The sequence below is a fragment of the Dasypus novemcinctus genome, chromosome 8, assembly GCF_030445035.2.
Source record: "Dasypus novemcinctus isolate mDasNov1 chromosome 8, mDasNov1.1.hap2, whole genome shotgun sequence".
In the NCBI taxonomy this organism is placed as follows: Eukaryota; Metazoa; Chordata; class Mammalia; order Cingulata; family Dasypodidae; genus Dasypus; species Dasypus novemcinctus.
In genome coordinates, this window is record NC_080680.1 from 44,822,270 (window position 1) to 44,840,086 (window position 17,817).

Sequence of the window (17,817 nt, forward strand, 5' to 3'; positions counted from 1 at the left end):
TAGCTCTGGACAATTAGTGCCTACGTGATCATAAATTCAAACACTTATGTAAAAACTAAAATTGCAGAGCAGTAATCAGTTCTTGGTAATGCTGAATATGCTTTTTATCTTTTAAAGATTATAGTTGAAATAAAAATGAAAAATAAAAAAAATTAAAATTCTTGCCGAGAACTCAAGGGTATCTAAGAAAATACCTGAGGACTTTAGTTTTGGAAACAATGCCATAGGGTTTTCAACATCAGTAGCTATTCGTTTCTCAGTGTCCACCCTAGCTGCCTTTGTCAGAAACTACATATAAACACATATATATACACACAGACACATACACACACACACACACTCCGATAGCTTCTACTTATCTTGATTCGTTGTACAGAAAATATGCATGCTCATGTCTAGAAGTGTTGCCAATTAAATTCAAGAGTTTTTTTGTACCTTTGGCTATTGCAGGAATATGAAAAATGTTCAAGTTTCACTTCCTAACTCTTTGAATAACAAGAAACGTATACCATCTACAAACTTACAAAAATAAGAAGTACTGTGACTGATTTAAAAGAGTAGGCTATTCTTTAAAGTTTATAAACTATTTTTTCTAATCTGAGACTGTATGAATATGCAACTTTATACACAGGAAGTGAGAATCTTTCTGGAACCTTAAGTTATTACTACTGAAAGCAATAAACACAATTTTTATCATAGAAGCCCAATTAATACAAATTCTGGGAAACAATCTCATAGCAATGTTTTTAATGCATGCATTTAAAACTCCTACTTAGAGATTTCTAAAAATAAGTTCCAATACTCATGTCTTCCTGAGAAAATAGACATGAACTAATGTGCACAGTTTCAGCACACACAAAAAATCTTTCTACATAATTAGTATCTGTAATAGATATTGCTCTTAGAGAAATTATTGTTCTCTTGTTTTTAAAATCCTAACAGCAACTAATATGCATTACACCTTAACATACCTAAAAACTGTTGATGATGTTGACTTTGGGCAATTACAGTTTGCTCAACAGATGTGCCTGTCTGTTGACCACTTCCTGTGAAACCATCTGCAACCCCATCCACTTTCTGCATAGGCTTGTACCTAAAAATATTAGATGGGAAAAAAACAAATAAACCAAATTATTCCTTGCTTTTTCGTACTACCCCACACTCCCAAGAAATTCCATTTTATTTTGTCTTCTTTATTATCTTTTAATAGTTGTAAGATTTTTTCCTTGACAGTCTCATAAAGTTAGGATGCAGAATATTTTCCAATAGTGGAAAAAAATAAAAGCGTGTGTGTGTGTATGTATAGGAAGGGGATCCCTTTCAGAAAACCCAAAAATTTACCTAAGAATTAAAGAATTAAGAGATATTTCCTTGGAAAGGAGTGGCAAAAATGTTCATGACTATAGTCTTAATATACAATATGAATGTAATTTTTAATGGCCAATTATCAAGTAGAAACATTTTTAAAAATTTGGAACCTTAATCTGAACTAAGATTGAAGAGCTAGGGCCTAAGAAATCTTATGAATGGCTTGCAATTAATTAATACCTCCAAAATCTGATTTAGTCTGCAAAATCTGCCATCGTGTTTTTTATGTCTCCTAAAATCTCCTGTGCATCCCAATGTAATTCATCTCCCTTGACTTGTTCCCACATCTTCAAATACAAGGGCCCTATGCAAACATTTCACAGTAAAATACATGCAAAAACTCATCTGAAAACTATTGCCTTATGAAAACCAAATTTTAAAAAAGGATAGAAATCTACAGTTGTGCATTTATCTTTAGCTTCTAAATACACATTATATACATTCCATATTGCTAAGACAGAGAAAATGGGTTTCAGTAGCATAGGCAAGAAGGAAGAATGCTTGGGAGAGAAATACCATATGTCAAAAAAAAAGCTTGGGCAAAGTTCCTAGAGCCAGCAAATACAATATAAGTAGTGGGCAGCAGCTATAATTTCTTCTTTTTCTAAGACTGCATTTATTTCTCCTTTATTTTAGAAATCTGGAAATAATAGACATGTATAAGAAAGAAAATTAAAATTCACAATAAAGCTTATTACCAAGAGATATCATCATGTATATGATGGTGTTTATCCTTCCATTTTTTTCCCTTTCCTAGTTCTAGTTATATCTATAAACGAAACAACCAAATATTCTCACCATCCAGACACTTGATTTTTACACTAATACCATTAGTCAATTGCCTTAGTAACATGAATTTACGAATAACTATGTTCCTAATAGATGGATGGGAAATACCTAAAGAGGCCTACACTTTGATAATGGATATGAAGTGTACGGACCTAGAGAACATCATACAAATTAATGCTCAGGTTACCTCAGGGAATGACTCAAACTTGAATGTTACTAAGCATAATGTAGAGAGATAAACTTCCAAGATCATGAAGTCATTCATAATGATACTCACATTTATTTTATATGTAAACATTATCTTGCAAAGAACAATGAAAAGCAAAAATAAAGTCAGAGGATGAAGAATGTGAAAGGAGGGTACAACACACTGCATCTTTAAGCTTATGCTTTTAATGATGATACCTCATCACCAAAATATTGCTCATAATTTTCTAAAGATATAAAAAAATTCTCAACCCTATTCTTATATTTAATGGAAAAAACATCTGGAAAGTACTTTGCGGTTAGGGCAATACCAAGAAATGCCAGAAGAATTAATATTGTGATGCACTATAAGTGCCATTTATGAAAAAAGGAATGTTGTCTGATTTTTTCCCCCTTAAAGAATCATCTTATAAAGACAAAGAAACTTTGGGAGGCAAGTACTTTGTGTACTTGTGTGAAGGAACAGTTGCTAACCATTCTGTTCTAGCAGACTTGAAAACTATATCCTTATTTTACTTAGGGAAGTTTCTTGTCCACATTGATTCATTCCAGGTTTCATTTCATTTTAGCTTCCCAAGTTTTCACCTACGAAATTTTATATCATTAATAAAACAGGTTAAAATTGCTTAAACATGTTTCTTCATTTAAGTGAATGGAGCTTGGGATTCATGGTTTTAAACAAAAGTGGTTAAAGGAATTTGAATAACATACCCTGGAGAAGAGCAAATGGGAATAATTTCTTATAGACCTCAATTATATTAATACTAAATTTTAATACTGGATTATACAGTATCTATGGGACTTTAACTATGCTTTATTAAGTTTCCTTTATCCTGCACAGCATCTAGGATGGTATGAATACTTAATAGACACACATATCAAGGGCAAATGGGAATTTGATGCAAAAAAAGAAAATGACATACTTTCATTTTAGACTGTAAGTTTTTAGAGGACAGAAGCTATGTCACCATCTACCTGAACACAGTGCTTAGCAAGCCTCCTGTAGCCTGTAAGCAAAATTATCTGCTTCTTTAAGATAATGGAGTCAGCTATTAGTATTATAGACAATGGAAGTTCCTCAAAAAAAGAGAAATTATATTTCTATTAAGTAATCAATAATCATAATGCATCACAATATATGATTATGCTTAATAATAATATTGAGTGGGAAGCACTGATTAGAGTACACTGTAATATAAGGAAATGGAAAAATGCATCAAGATTAATTTGTGGACAAAGAGAACAGATCTTATATAGGAGAGATGAAGAAAAAGAAAATAGAGTCGGAATCAGGAAGTGGATATTTTATTCTAAACATAAAAATAAGGGAAGCAAGGTGAATTGTACAATGAAAAGACAGGGTAAAGATGAACTATCCATTCTTAGTTTCCCTGGCAAAAGGACCTCTGGATGCTAGAACCTTATGTTATTCATAGGAGTAAGGTCTTGGAAAAAGGTTCAGGAGGGGTGTGTGCACTAGCACAATGATATCAGGAATGTCACATGTGAACAAGAGTGTTAGAGTGAGTCCGTGAGTACAATAGTTCTTTGAGGTAGTGCTGATCTTTTGCTTTCCTTGCTGACTTTGTTTGACGTAATGAATTATGTAGTGGTATATCCATTGTGTACTGCCTGGTATTTGTAATTAAAAATCAAATATATTAGACTAAGAAAAGCAGATGTTCCTTCTCCTGATACCTTGTCTGAGGGAAACAGCCTCAGTCTACCATCACCTCAGAGGCTTGGGCCTTCCCAGAGCAGGAAGGGATTTAACAGGAGGTGAAGAATAGCCACATTGAAAACAGTCTAAACAAATACCTGTGGTAACTGAGTCTTCTTGGAAGAAATGGTTATAGATGATATCAGTGGCTTTGAAACCTGATTGTATGTATCTAGGTAGCTGTCAAAAAAATTCAAATACCTAGACCTACCCTACATTTATTCAACTAGAATCTTTGAAAATGGAGCTTAGGAATTGGTTATTTTAACAAGTTTCTGTGGTGTTCTTATAGTCTGTACAGTACCAGTTCATGGGAGCCTTTTTACCTGATATAGCTTCACTCAGCCCAATGTTGTAGAAGTACATCCACAACATCAAAAAAAGTAAGTTTTTATAGAACCAATCAATTTTTTTCAATAAACTGGATTTGGAATGTATGATAAGAATCTTTGAATGGATTTATAAATGAATGCTTGAGGTAATGTATTACATTTTATTGTACCACCAATTGATCTCAACATATATCAATTTAACAAATATTTACTGAGCACTTACTATTGCAGGCACTGTAGGTGCATGATTGTGAAAAGAACATCTTAGAATTTTTCTAAGATGCTTTTTATGTTCCATTGACTTACATGATCACTCAACATTATCTTGAACTCTGGTTAAACTTCAACTGGCAAAGCTTTTAGCATTTAAAGGTACCTCTTACATTTCCTGCCTCTCTCCCTTGTTCATAAAGTAATCACCATAAACACTAAACTGGAAACACTAGGGGACTGTTCTCTTAAACAACAATAACAAAAACCTGAAAACAACCAACAAAATTCTGTGTTGAATCCTTTTAAGAATTGAACTCTTTAATATTTAAGAGCATTCTCTTTCCTTCACTATCATTTTTATTTTATTTTTACAAATTCAATCTTTTTAGGTTATGTTTTCTAATTGTATAACCTTAGTGCTCCTGAGTTGTGTGTGCTCCAATAAAGACCTGTGCTGCAACAAATGAAGAAACAGCTCTTGATTTCAAAATTAGTAAGAAGCAAATGATAATTTTAACAGCTTGCAAATCCATGGGCAATCAGAGCTAAAATTGTTAATAATTAAGAAATCAAAGAAAAGCTAATGTTTTAATAGCTGAGTGTATGCATGAAACCTGTCACTAACACAGAAAACTTGGAAATTATTAGGAATCTTCCCCCCTGGGGTTAGTCATAGCTGTTATTTAGGACTTGGACAGTTTTAGTTGTCCTGGAAGTATAAATATCTAATTCTGTCAATAATCCCACATGCAGATACCAAAGCATTCCAAAGGAAGGCAACAAATGGTATATATTTGCCATCACATTCATCTAACAGTATCAGGTTAGAGGATTTTCAGCAGACTGAATGAAGCATTTGGAAAAGTCTCCTTGAAGTAACTGAAAAATGAATGTACATGGAAAGTGGAAAATCTGAACTACATAGGGAAATAGAGTCATTATAATGTTTTTAACTCTAGAAAGTGCACAATCATTTGATGTGCATGAACAAATCAAAGCACTGAGCTCACAATTGGGACAAGAGGCTAATGTTTTCTAACTGCAGTCTCAAATCCTCTTTGAAATAATTGTTCTTGAAAGCTCTCAGATGACTTGATGTCTGAAATGAACCCAGTGATATAAACATAAAAAGATCAGAAGAAAAGAGTGAAAGTTTTTTTTTTTCCAGAATAGAAACTGGCTTTTTAATGTCACACTGACTATGCCTACAATATATCCAAATGACTTTTAACATCAGTCCTGCTGGTTAATGATAGTTATTCCATCTCTTCAACTCTTCTTGGTGGCTATCTGAGTGTATGGCTTACCACTATTTCACTTTTCCTCAGCTCTACATCTATAATTGGACAGAGAGGGAGGAAATAAGTAAATTCAAATGGGGTAGTTGTGTTTATTGGCAGTGGTTTTCGTAGAAAATTTAGCAAGTGTAGGGGATGAAGGAGGGTGAAGCTGTTGGCTAAAATAAAAGCTGTGGATCATTCATTCACCTAACAAATATTTACAGAGCACTGACAAAGTGCTTGGTGCTCTCCTAGGTGCTGAAGGCACAATGTTGAACATGGCATGCACGATTCCCTGATCTCTTGGAGCTTAATCTAAATTTCTTCACTGAATCATTTTAGTAAGGGTCATTTATGTGAGCTGCACCGAAATGATATACTCTTGTTACAAATATGCATGACATTTTCATGGCAAGTTCTTTTATCAACAATTGGTCCTTTCTGTTAAACATTCTAGAAAGATAGGCCCCCTCTTTATTTGAGAGTGACACCCTGGCTCTGCTTGATGCCAGGACAACAAAAACAAAAAAGGGCACCTGAGACTTTACCTAGGAAAAAATAATGAGAGACTCCTTTATTTAATACAACTAGATGGGTCTCAATTTCCTCATCAGTGAAAACAATATATTTGCCAAATAAGATCTTGCAAATAAAGTACTTAGTGAAGAACATTTTAAACGCTCAATAAATGCTCATTAGTAGGATGAGAGGTTAGTAGGATGAGTAAGTGGTGACTGTTACTACTATCAAACTTTATATGAACTGGTAAAATTTCTTAGTGATTAAATTGTTATTTGCAATTCTCCAGTCTTCAATGCAAAATATGGTCATTACATCAGGGACTACTGCAGCTGCATAGCAAACATTAAATACCTTCGTGTCAACATTCCTTATTTGTCTCCGCAAGTCCAGCCCACAGGAACCTGATCATCTTTCCACTAAACACTCCCACCACTCTCTGGTGGCTCAGCACAATTTATCAGCCCTTGATGTTTAGTGCCGGAATGATCCCAGGGAACTCATGGTGTATGAAAGGAATGGTAAACTATTAATATCAACCGAAGTTGAAAATCATTTGCCTAGAGGAATAATGAAATGGAAGCCAAACCTATCAATTTGCCAGGCTTCACTTTTCTTGAAACACCCTTACTGCTCAACAAAGATTTTCTCTAGTATATATAGTATAATATGCACTAAATGAATCATTATTTAACACTTAAATGCTTCCAGTTAAAAAAAAAAAACTTTTATATACTTCTTTTCTACTTTCAAAATAATCCATGAGATAGTCTATTTTTATTAAACCCCATTTTGCAGATGAGGAAAACAAGGCTCAATAAGGTTAAGTCACATTTTGCAGAAGTGCCAAAGCAAAGTAAACTCAGATTCTAAACATAAGTTTGTTTTCACTAATATATGAGAACCATACCAGAAATAGTCTTCTAATGACAAAGGTTCTTAGATTACTTCCCTCACTCCTCACGAATACTTGCCCACAGCCAAAGTAAAAGTAGGCTTTCTATATCATCTTTTCTATTGATCTCTGTTTCCTGAAGATTTCTTCTTTCACAGAATCCAATTCTTGTAAAGGGACCATGCAAAGCAGGAAGTGACATGCAAAGAAGCAGGCAGTGGCATATTGCCTCACTTACTTGGGACACACTCACTGAAATATGATTTATCTTTACTTCATACGCATTTTGCCACATGTATATTTCTGTTTAGGTTGTATTACCTCATTGAAGGTGGAATTATTAAAAGAAAAAAGATAAGAAGTCTGGGTTCTTGTCCTGGTTGCTACATAATCATGCATAAGTTATCTACTCTTTATGGGTCTCAATTTTCTCATCAAGGGAATGGGTTGGACTAGGTATCTCTTCCTTCTTTCTCTAACATCTGCTGATCACCTGATATCCCTTTTAGATGTGATGCACACAGTCTGTAACCAATTGGCATTTGATATGTATTTGTTGAGGAAATGACAAATGCAGTTTAATATTTTGAGAATGGTTACTGGGATCAAACACAGCCAAGCACATTGTCAAAAGCACTTGGCTCTATGCCATTATTTTTGCCACTAGAATTTGGAAGAATAAAATATATGTGTGAACTCTCTCTGTGTACTTCTTTCAAATATGAAGAGTGATCTGCAATGAACATTTTTACTTAGTTTTTAGAGCTGAAAATTACTGATTGCCTTTTTGCTGTACAATAACCTACTTTACCCATTGTATAAATTATGGTAAGCAAATTAGCCCAAGAGTGAATTTCCTAAAAAACTGAAAAGTACATCATTTAAGGACAAAAATTATATTCATAAGAAACATTTTCAACAGAAGGTATTTTTTTAAAAACCCTATTATACATTCTTATGCTTCCTTACTTAACTACAGTATTTTACCTTTTCTTGATGGTACATGTCCATGTCATCAATGTAAAAAGCAGTTCTTCACTGTGTTAGACTAGACTATAGTTATGAGAGGGGCACTCGTAGGGCTTATTAGAGTGCCCAGGTCTATCTGTCCCTCCGCTGAAATGTCCAGACTGCAATACATTGAACAATCCAAATGTAAATAGAAGACCCTGTCTAACTACGTTTCTTCTTGTCAGCTGTCATATGCAATGACTGCCTATGAATCAACTGGGCTCTAATCTGCTTTTTTAACTTAAGGTAAATGGCTTGAGGGTGGCTTCATCTTTTCAATTAAGCTAAACTGTGGTCTTGGTGATGTTTTCGATCAGAATTTATTTCCATTTATTTCCAGACTCATATCTATGTTTCAAATGGTGCTGTTGGTGGGACTGTGATTTGTAGATAAGAAGAAATTTCCTCAACTATCATACAAAACCTACAGATGAGATATTATATGTAAAAGAACTTAAAAACTATAAAGTTACACCAAATGATAATCATTACCTTACCCCTACAGTTACTATGATAACTCATAAGAAAAATTTACAAATTGGGCTGCAAAACATCTTTAACTTGATAAAATAATCACTGGATATATCCGAATTCTATTAGAACAAGTGGAACATGTAAATTTACACTGTGGAAAATGTATACACATATATACAATCATATAGTAAAATGAGACTACTTTGAAATATTAAATGCTAATACCTGCTATAAAATATTTTAAATTTTTCATATCATTTGCATTTTAAAAAGAGAGTGGCTTATACCAAATACCATTGATTGTACACTGGAAGAACTGTATACTTTATTAATATGTATCAGTAAAATTGATTTATTAAAAGAAAAAGAGTGGCCGTCTCTTCCTGCATGAGTTTTAATATATTCAGTAGAATCATTTAAGTGTTGGAATATTCTTTCTAACTTTTTAAGGCAGAAAACAAATGATAGGCTAAGTTCATTTCCCCTTATTTAAAAAAAAAAAAGATTTATTTATTTTCCCCCCTTCCCCTCCTTCCATCCTGCTGTTTTTGCCATCTGTGTTGTCTTCTCATTTTCTCTCCTCAAGGATTCACCAGGATTTGATCTGGGAGACCCCTGATGTGGAGAGAGGTTCCCTGTCAATTGCATCACCTCAGTTCCTAGTTTCTGCTGCGCTTCACTTTGACTCTCCCCTTGCCTCTCTTTTGATGCACTGTCATCTTGCTGTGTGACTCACTTGTGTGGGCACTGGCTCACCACGTGGGCACTTGTACAGGCACTGGCACGGGCACTGGCTTGCCACACAGGCACACTTTCTCTTCTTTTTCACCAGAAGGCCCCAGGGATCAAACCTGGGTTTTCCCATATGGTAGGTGGAAGCTCTATCACTTGAGCCACACCTGCTTCCCTCCCCTTATTTTGAACAAATACTCTTAACTGAACTCTTACACCCAGGCTCATGAAAAGGAACTCTTTCTCTGCTGCTCAAGTGCTTCTGTACAATGGGATAACTGGCTTCAGTTAAGGCCAGTCAAAGTTGCCAGTCCCTAGTTTCCTTCCGAGAGGCAACAGAAGCCTCCTGCTGTCCTTCTGCTAATCCCAAGGAGGGATCAATGCATCTGAAAACATGAACTCTTTATAGTCAGTATCCTTAAAAAAAAACAAAAACAACTTATGAATTGAAGGAAGTTTCTGTATTTCTTTGGTTCTCTAAAGTTTTTATTTCATAAGAGAGCAAATGATATAGGAGACCAAAGTCTGCTTAACTTAATTAATATTACTAAGAAAATTTATATCACCTCTTAAACACATCCATACTGCATCTATTTCTAAAACAAATTATCCTCTAAGGTTGCAGGGATTTTCATGGTTCATTAACCTTTATAGCTCTGGACTTCCTTTCATAAGGATACCACATGTAAAGTCCTGGGTCTTGGTTATCTAACCCAGGATTTTATAAACAATGTCCCTTGAAGCTTCCATTTCCATGAAAGCTTGTTAGGATTCCTTTCAGGTAAATCACAGAGAGAAGTAGGGGTCAGCTGCTTCAGGTGCAACCTAACCGGTTTTGTTCATAATTAAGTTTGAGTGTATGTTTTTTTTTCTTTTTTCTTTTTTAGAATCAAACTCTCTTTTTCAGAATCAAGCTTTTTTCTCCCTTTTCAAGCTCTTTATTTCACTATCACCTCCACTGTGTGGTGTTGCTATGCAGAAGTGCAGAGACCACACCAGAAAGTAAAAGTTATAGCGTTGCCACTAACAGATGGAAATAGTCATTGTAACCCAAAACAATGACAGTTGATTATAAATCATACAAATTTTATCTCCATCTCCACTTATAAAGGGTACTTGTCTTTGTTTTATTATTTCTGTTTCACTGGTTACACATCAAAAAGTAAGGATCAGCAACTTAAAAATTATATGGACAACGTATGAATTAAAAATCTAAAAGCCTTGAGATAACTGCATATAAATACCCCACCTTGACACTCTTCAATCTGAAACACTTTTACTGGAAATCGATTTTTAAAACTAAAACTACTTAACAAGTGTCCTTACCTATAATCTCTTCCCATTAAGAATGTCTTGCCCAAAATCAAAGTCATCTTTCTAGGAAAAAAGTCTTAAAATTTCAGTGATTTACTTAAAAACTTTACATAGCTTTAAGGGGAAAAATAAATTTGTAGTTTCATACACAACCAAGTTCTTGAATCTATGATCCAAATTGCCTTTTTAATCTATCTGCCACTAAATTCAATCAATCATCTCCTTAATTCTCCTCCTGAAATAACATCAGCAACACTAAATCATAGGCCACTTACTGAAGATCTCATGAAGTTTACCTCTGGGTACTTTTGTTCATATTATTCCCTCTGCCTGAATATTCCTCTTCTCTTCTGTCTCCTTTAAGTCCCTACTCAAATAGCACTTTTTCTCTGAGGCTTCCTAATCCTCCCTCTCCAGACAAAGTTTATTGAAAATTTCCTTATATTCCAATAGCTCCTTGATCAAAGCTTTACTTTAGCACTTCTCAGATTTCATTACTTTCATTAGTTTTAAAAAATTCCCCATGTGCCTCCTTCTCTAATTTCTTAACTTCTCAAATGTAGGGACCTTGTCTTATCTCTGCAGGAGGGGTCTAGCACATAGTAGAGACTCATTCAGTGTTTGCTGACCAAATGGATAAAGTAGTTCTGTGTGAGATATTCTTTCCGCAGTGACATAGAGCTAATGCTTTTGAGAAAAACCAGTCTAGATGTGCAATTAATTTGGCCAAAACAACTAATTATCCCAGATCACTGGATTAGGAAGATTCATGCAGCTCATCTGGTTAGCTATGTGGAGGCCTCTTCCCCCTACCTCATACTGCATGCTTATATGCAAAGCAAAATTACAATTACAGTCATGGCTGAGCTATACTGATAAAGGAGGCAATTTCCATTTTATTTACTTTAAGTTGTGACTAAGTCACTTAGGTCTCAAGGGCCCTGGGCTATTTAACAGCCTAGTAGGCTTGCTCACGATTTTAACTTCTCTGGGACTCATCTGAAAACAGGGCTAAATATGCTTTGGTTATCATAAGTATAGGGGGCAAGACTAGACTGAAGAATTTTTCAATTCTAAGATCTATGACTCTATTCATTCATCCATCCAATCATTCATTCATTCACGAATGCCTGAGATCTCTTACAGCTCTAATATCTACCATTGTATGTCTATGAATTTAGATTGCAAGAAAATGTAAGAAATCCCAAACATTCTGCAAGAATTTATACTGTGTCAAAAAGATTGACTTGAGGAATGTGCAGACAAACAAGTCAGAAGCTCATGAAACTCAGAGGTGAGTTTCTCCAGGTGGTACTTGCTTGGGTGTGCTACATACTATGTTTTGTATTTAGTGTCCCTGTCTGAACAATTTGGATTGCCACACTTAACTTAAAAGAGGTCAAACAGGCTGACAGATGAGTAATTTAAAAATATTCAGAAAATAAATAGGACCACTGAAATTCTAAATCAATCTGAGAACTGCCCATGGTGAAAGCATGCCAACAGTAGCAATATTATTGTGGACTTAAGTATTTGTTCAGGAAAAAGGAGCCTGGAACATCTAAAGAAATACATAGCTTTGACACGTCAGTGATAATTCTGGAGTCTACCTTTGTTTCTGTTGCATGGGTTGTTGTCTCATAGCCATATACTGCATATCTTCTTGCAGACGATTAAGAGGGGAATCTGGCTTGACACGAATCCCATAGTAATGGTACTTGGAGTTTCCTCTTCATAAAAAAACAACAAACATTGGAAACACAAGAAGTCAGTGAAACCAATATCAATCACATGGAATGTCCATTTAATTTCAAGTTTGGAAAAATTAGGTAAAAGCAGTATATTAATGTTATATATTTATGATTTACCTGTTACTGATACCTTTGTGTTTTTATGGTAGAAAATAGCAAATGCAAATGCAAAATAACATTTTAAATTTATAAAGAATCAAAATAGGATTCTGAATCAATCAGTTCAAGGACAAGAAAAAAATCTTATAAACTTTCACTTAAATATTAGTCACTCAACGCAGTCCACTCAAGTAACATTTATTTTTTTCAATTTATATTTTTTAATTGAAGTTAATTTAGAAGAAGTAATGTGGGAGAAATGTTTCTGGCCAATGAAAATTCATTAACAGGATAAAGGGTTGTATGCTCAATAGGAATTTATTGTGAATTGGGTATGCAAAGCAAATTAGAGGGGAAAAAATAATTCTACAGTCTTGAATAAGTTCCACACTTTTTAATTGTTCTTTTTACTTCAGGGATAGTGATGTAAGATAACTTCATTACTACAAATGTTATGGGAAAGTCTATTATTTAATAATATGAAACCTATAAAGAACTTATAAATATTAAGATAAAGGCATTTAATCCATTGATATGAAACACATTTAATGGAGTTTCTGTTTTTATGGATTCATAGCTGTTTTACAGGTGGAATAAGATGTATCACAACAGACAAGGGGAAGCTTCTCTGTGAAAATGGCAAATTTTCACCTAGAACAAAAATTTCACAATTTTCCTGTGTTCATAAGAAAGACCAGATCATGTTTGCTACTACAAATGAAAAGGTTTTGCTTTCAATGGATTTTCAAATTCTTGCAAAAATAACATTTTAAATATGTAAATTCTTACAGAGAAAACAGTTTTTCACAGGTCTCAAAACAGCAAGATGTCAGTGTTCTTTCCAATTTTTTTCTTTAATTTATAAAAATAAAATTTAAGAGTAGTTCGATTAAATATTTTATATAAAGATATAGCAGAACTTTACTTCCTAGATTAAGGAGAGTATATTAGATAAACTCTATATGCTTAAAAAGACATTAAAATCATATTATATAAATAATAGTGCTAGTTTTAAAATGTGGGGCATTTGAATACCTATATATTTCCAGCAAATAAGCCAGCTAGGAAGATTTAATGCTTATAAAGGTATTCCATTTACAAATACTAGATTCTGCCTCCAAAATCTAATGCAGAATAGAACAAAAAAACAAAACAAAAAGTATCACAACCCAATTAGTGTTCTCCTGTAAAAACTGGCACACAGTAGGAAAAAGAGATAGGAGTAGGAAGCAGGAGACACTAACCATGGAAGTAGCCAGGTGACAAAAGCACAGAGTAAATGATGTCTCTCTTGTGAGACCCCAAAATAGATGGGATTGTCTGGTTTCTTTCCAGTTGTTTCTTACAAATCAGCACTTTGGTTGGGTGTGTGTGTGTGTGTGTCTTTCTATTCTGTTGGAAACAGTGGGGGAGAGCTACTTGTCCCATGGTCTTCTTTGCTGGAATTTAAATTTGAGATGATATTTAACAAAATGCATCTTCTGATTTGCCTTTATTTAGAAATATGGTGATTTTATTTATTTTTTGTTTACTTAGGTTCAAAAATTTTAGAAAATGTCTAGTTGTTTGAGTGGAATCAACCAGATATTTTATTGATGGATAAATAATAGACCTACATGCAGTTCATTAAAAAAGAATATCTGATTTAGTTTGCCTCATGACTTAGACTGATTTTTCTTCTGTCCCTGGATTAGGAGCAGCAAGTGAATGCTAAAACAGTTTCCATGTAAAAAGAATATGCAGTACCTCACCCCTAACATTGTCAGCTTTTCTACATTATTAGAGTTCTGCTATCTTTATAACACAGCATTTGTTTAAAATTTCCCTGGAGGATTTCTTTTCTCCGTATTCTTCTAGGCTTTGCTTTCCATCCCTAATTGCAAACACCATATACAATTTTTAAAGGATCAGGAGACATAATTGCTACATAGTGAAATGGGGGAAGAAAGAACAGCAGAAAGTAAAAGCTACAATATTGCAATATGTACTTACAGAGTATGGATTCTACTTATTCATAAACCTAAACAACCTCAATTTTGTTCTTTTCTACTTTAAAGATTTGTTTCAAGGTTTGAATGGAGTCTCAAAAAAGGACCCATTGAAATCCCTTTCAGCAACAAAAGGAATACAACAATACAGTTATTAGCATGTTGAATAAAGCCCAGAGTTTCAAAATATTGGCACGGTATATGTAGCTACTAAGCCATCATCTAGGAGATAGTAGGTTAGGTACCCAAATAATGATTTTTGTGGTTCTAGGGGAAAAAATACTAGAGAAACAACCCCCCCGCTCCCCGCCACCAAGAACTGAATGCTAGTTCCCTTAGTCTGAATAGACTTAATCATATTCTCCAGTTTAAAACATGCTATCTTTTGAAGTACAGATAGAAGAAAATGTTATTTATGGGAGAACTGAGCCTCGAGCAATCTGAAAGCTGAGCAATCATATAAAATGAGAATAACTGACACTTTGAATACCACAGACCTTTTAAGTCTCTTAAAACTGACATTCGTCTTATCAGTATAAATTTGTAATGAAGTCAATTACAAAAGTTCTATTTATTAATACTAAAAAGTATTTTGTAGAATACCAGGAAGCTGTGATTTACAACTAATTACAGGTATGTCACCTAATGTTACACAGTGTAGCACTTGCATTTTATATTTTTATATGGATTTTTGTAAGATTTAGGAAATCAAAGCATCCATATTCTTCTGTCCAGCTACTTAAAATATTAGTTAAGATAATTTTTAGAAATTATGGAATGGGAAATATGAGGCGTCACAGTTCTATGTATTCTTTTCATCATATTTTGATTAGCAAGAACACTCATATTTTCTTCTAAGGTAATAAAAACTAAGGGAAGTTAAGTCTTCTACACGTTATTGATTTTTTGCAATGGAATTGTACTATATTTTTACTTGAACACATATATTGTTTCACAATCAAGAATTAAATAAAATGGTCAATAAGAGTGTAAATAAGACCATATCATTACTGAAGGCTTTGAATACCATATTTTGCAAGTTTACCAAATGAGGTTTGGTTGGTCTCCAGAAATGAAATGAAAAACTCAGCTTTAATTTTTTTATTCTATTCAAATTGAAATTATTTATAAAGACATTTAAATGTAATTTTGCAAGAGTCAAGAGATACAAAGTTTTCCATTTACTATACCATTTTACTCAACATTTTTAGTATGGTTATTTAAAGAAGACAACATTTTAATAATAAAAATATTAATTTTTAAAGCACCATATGCAAATCTTGTGATAAGAGGTTCTTCTGTTAATCTCCATGTGGTTTTAGATTTAGTTCTTCTCAAAGCTTTGCTCAGTTAATGTCTGGGACAACACATACTTCTGGTTTGTTAGCATGCATTGAATAATGACCTTTCCTTTACTGAAGAATTTTATAAGCTGAACTAATTCTATATTATTTCCTTTAAATGTTACCTATAATCAAGTACTTTTGCTCAAATGATATACAGAACTGATAGAGGTTAGAATAGAGATATTAGTTTATGATCTTTTTTTTTTCAGTACTAACCTAGTTCCCAATCTCCTGGTACGTAGCCCCATAAAAATTGACCTTATTAGTTTTCCAAAAGACGCAGCATTGACTGGATCCAGTTTGTGTTCCTGACAGTGCCGTAGGTAGTGGTTGTATAGAGTGCTTCTGGGAAGGCTCACTCCTTCTGCTGTTTCATAGTTGTCCAACAGCCACTGAAGCTAGTGTAAATAAGACGGAGTAAACACAGAGAAGCCATCTAATTTATCAAAATTTCTATAAGATACTGTAAACATAATATGCAGAAATACTTAGAAATTCTTCATCAAGCCTTGTGCCGGGTAAATTGTTCTAATTGGAGGGCCATTATTATTTGGCTTGAAAACTCTCAGAAACATTGTAAATAGTTGAACATACCTTATGACCTCAAACAATGTCCATTTTTTCAAATATTCAAGGACATGTACAGACATACTAATGTTCCCTGTATTGATTGCTATTTCAGAGACAAACACCTCTTCAAGGAATTCACATAATCCCATTAACTCATCATAAATATAATTTATAATCACTACAGAAAAAATACATTACCAGGCCTGGCAGCACAGCACATAACACGTCTTTTAGTTTTGGACTATTACAACACATGAACAGCAGGCTGTCTTGTATGAGTTTTAATATTAAGGTTCTATTCATTTTTATAGAATTCTAATTTACTTATCTCAAAATACCACAAGATAATACAATAATGTATTGTCTACTGGGACAAATTCTGTAAGTAGAAAGGGGAAAATTCAATAACTTCTTCCTCAGAAGGAAAATGAAACTCTCTAGACACTGATATCCTTTACTACAACCATTTAAATAATTCTACTTCAAAGATGTGTTTTTTTTCATTATCTTGGAAGACACACCATAATGGTAGTTGTTAAAGCAATATTTTCTCAGTCTATAGTTCACATTTTAAAATTTTATATTGTCATCTGTGTCTATTTTTTTAAATAGCCTATAAAATTTGGAATAAGCAAGAAACTTACAGAAAATTTAATCTAGTTATATATTATGGAGTTTCAACATTAGCAAGATTATTCTATTTTATTTTATTTACGAAAGGAGTACTGAAATAGACAAATAACTTTCTTAAGATCATGTAGTGTCTCAGTATTTGTGCCTGGTTTCCAATACACATTTCCTGATTAGTTGTATACTTATTGTTATTTCCACAAAAGCAGGTCATCTCTCTCTTTTTCCTTTTCTGTCCACATGTCATTTTCCTAATATACATATATTTTTGGAAAATAAAAATTATAGTTTATAGCTTGCCCAATATTTCACATTACTTGTCTCAACAAAATTTTCATGCTATATATGAGGTGTCAGAGAGTGCATGATTTTTAATGTACAATTAAATATAAATTATGGAAGCTTAAGAATTCATTTATTGAGCACCAACTACAAGCCAGGCAATGTGCTAGGCACCTAGTAATGCAAACATGAATATGATTTTCCTGCCTTCTGGAAAATTATAGTTAGATTCTAAAAATGGTGATATGGAAACACAAAGAGATTAAAACATTTCTTCATTTTCCTAATTTATTTGTA

The 17,817-nt window shown here is 33.5% G+C and overlaps 1 protein-coding gene across 17 annotated transcripts in view; it reads right to left on the reverse strand.

Annotated features, from left to right (window-relative positions):
• RFX3 (regulatory factor X3) overlaps positions 1-17,817 on the reverse strand; it is a 345,069-nt gene that overhangs the window by 77,553 nt on the left and 249,699 nt on the right. For all 17 annotated transcript variants that reach the window (XM_058301791.2, XM_058301786.2, XM_058301783.2 and 14 more), the window contains 3 exons: positions 16,255-16,436; positions 12,465-12,584; positions 972-1,093 (listed from right to left, as the gene is read on the reverse strand). In XM_058301791.2, coding sequence (XP_058157774.1) covers positions 972-1,093; positions 12,465-12,584; positions 16,255-16,436 — 424 coding nt within the window. The remainder of the gene's footprint in view (positions 1-971; positions 1,094-12,464; positions 12,585-16,254; positions 16,437-17,817) is intronic.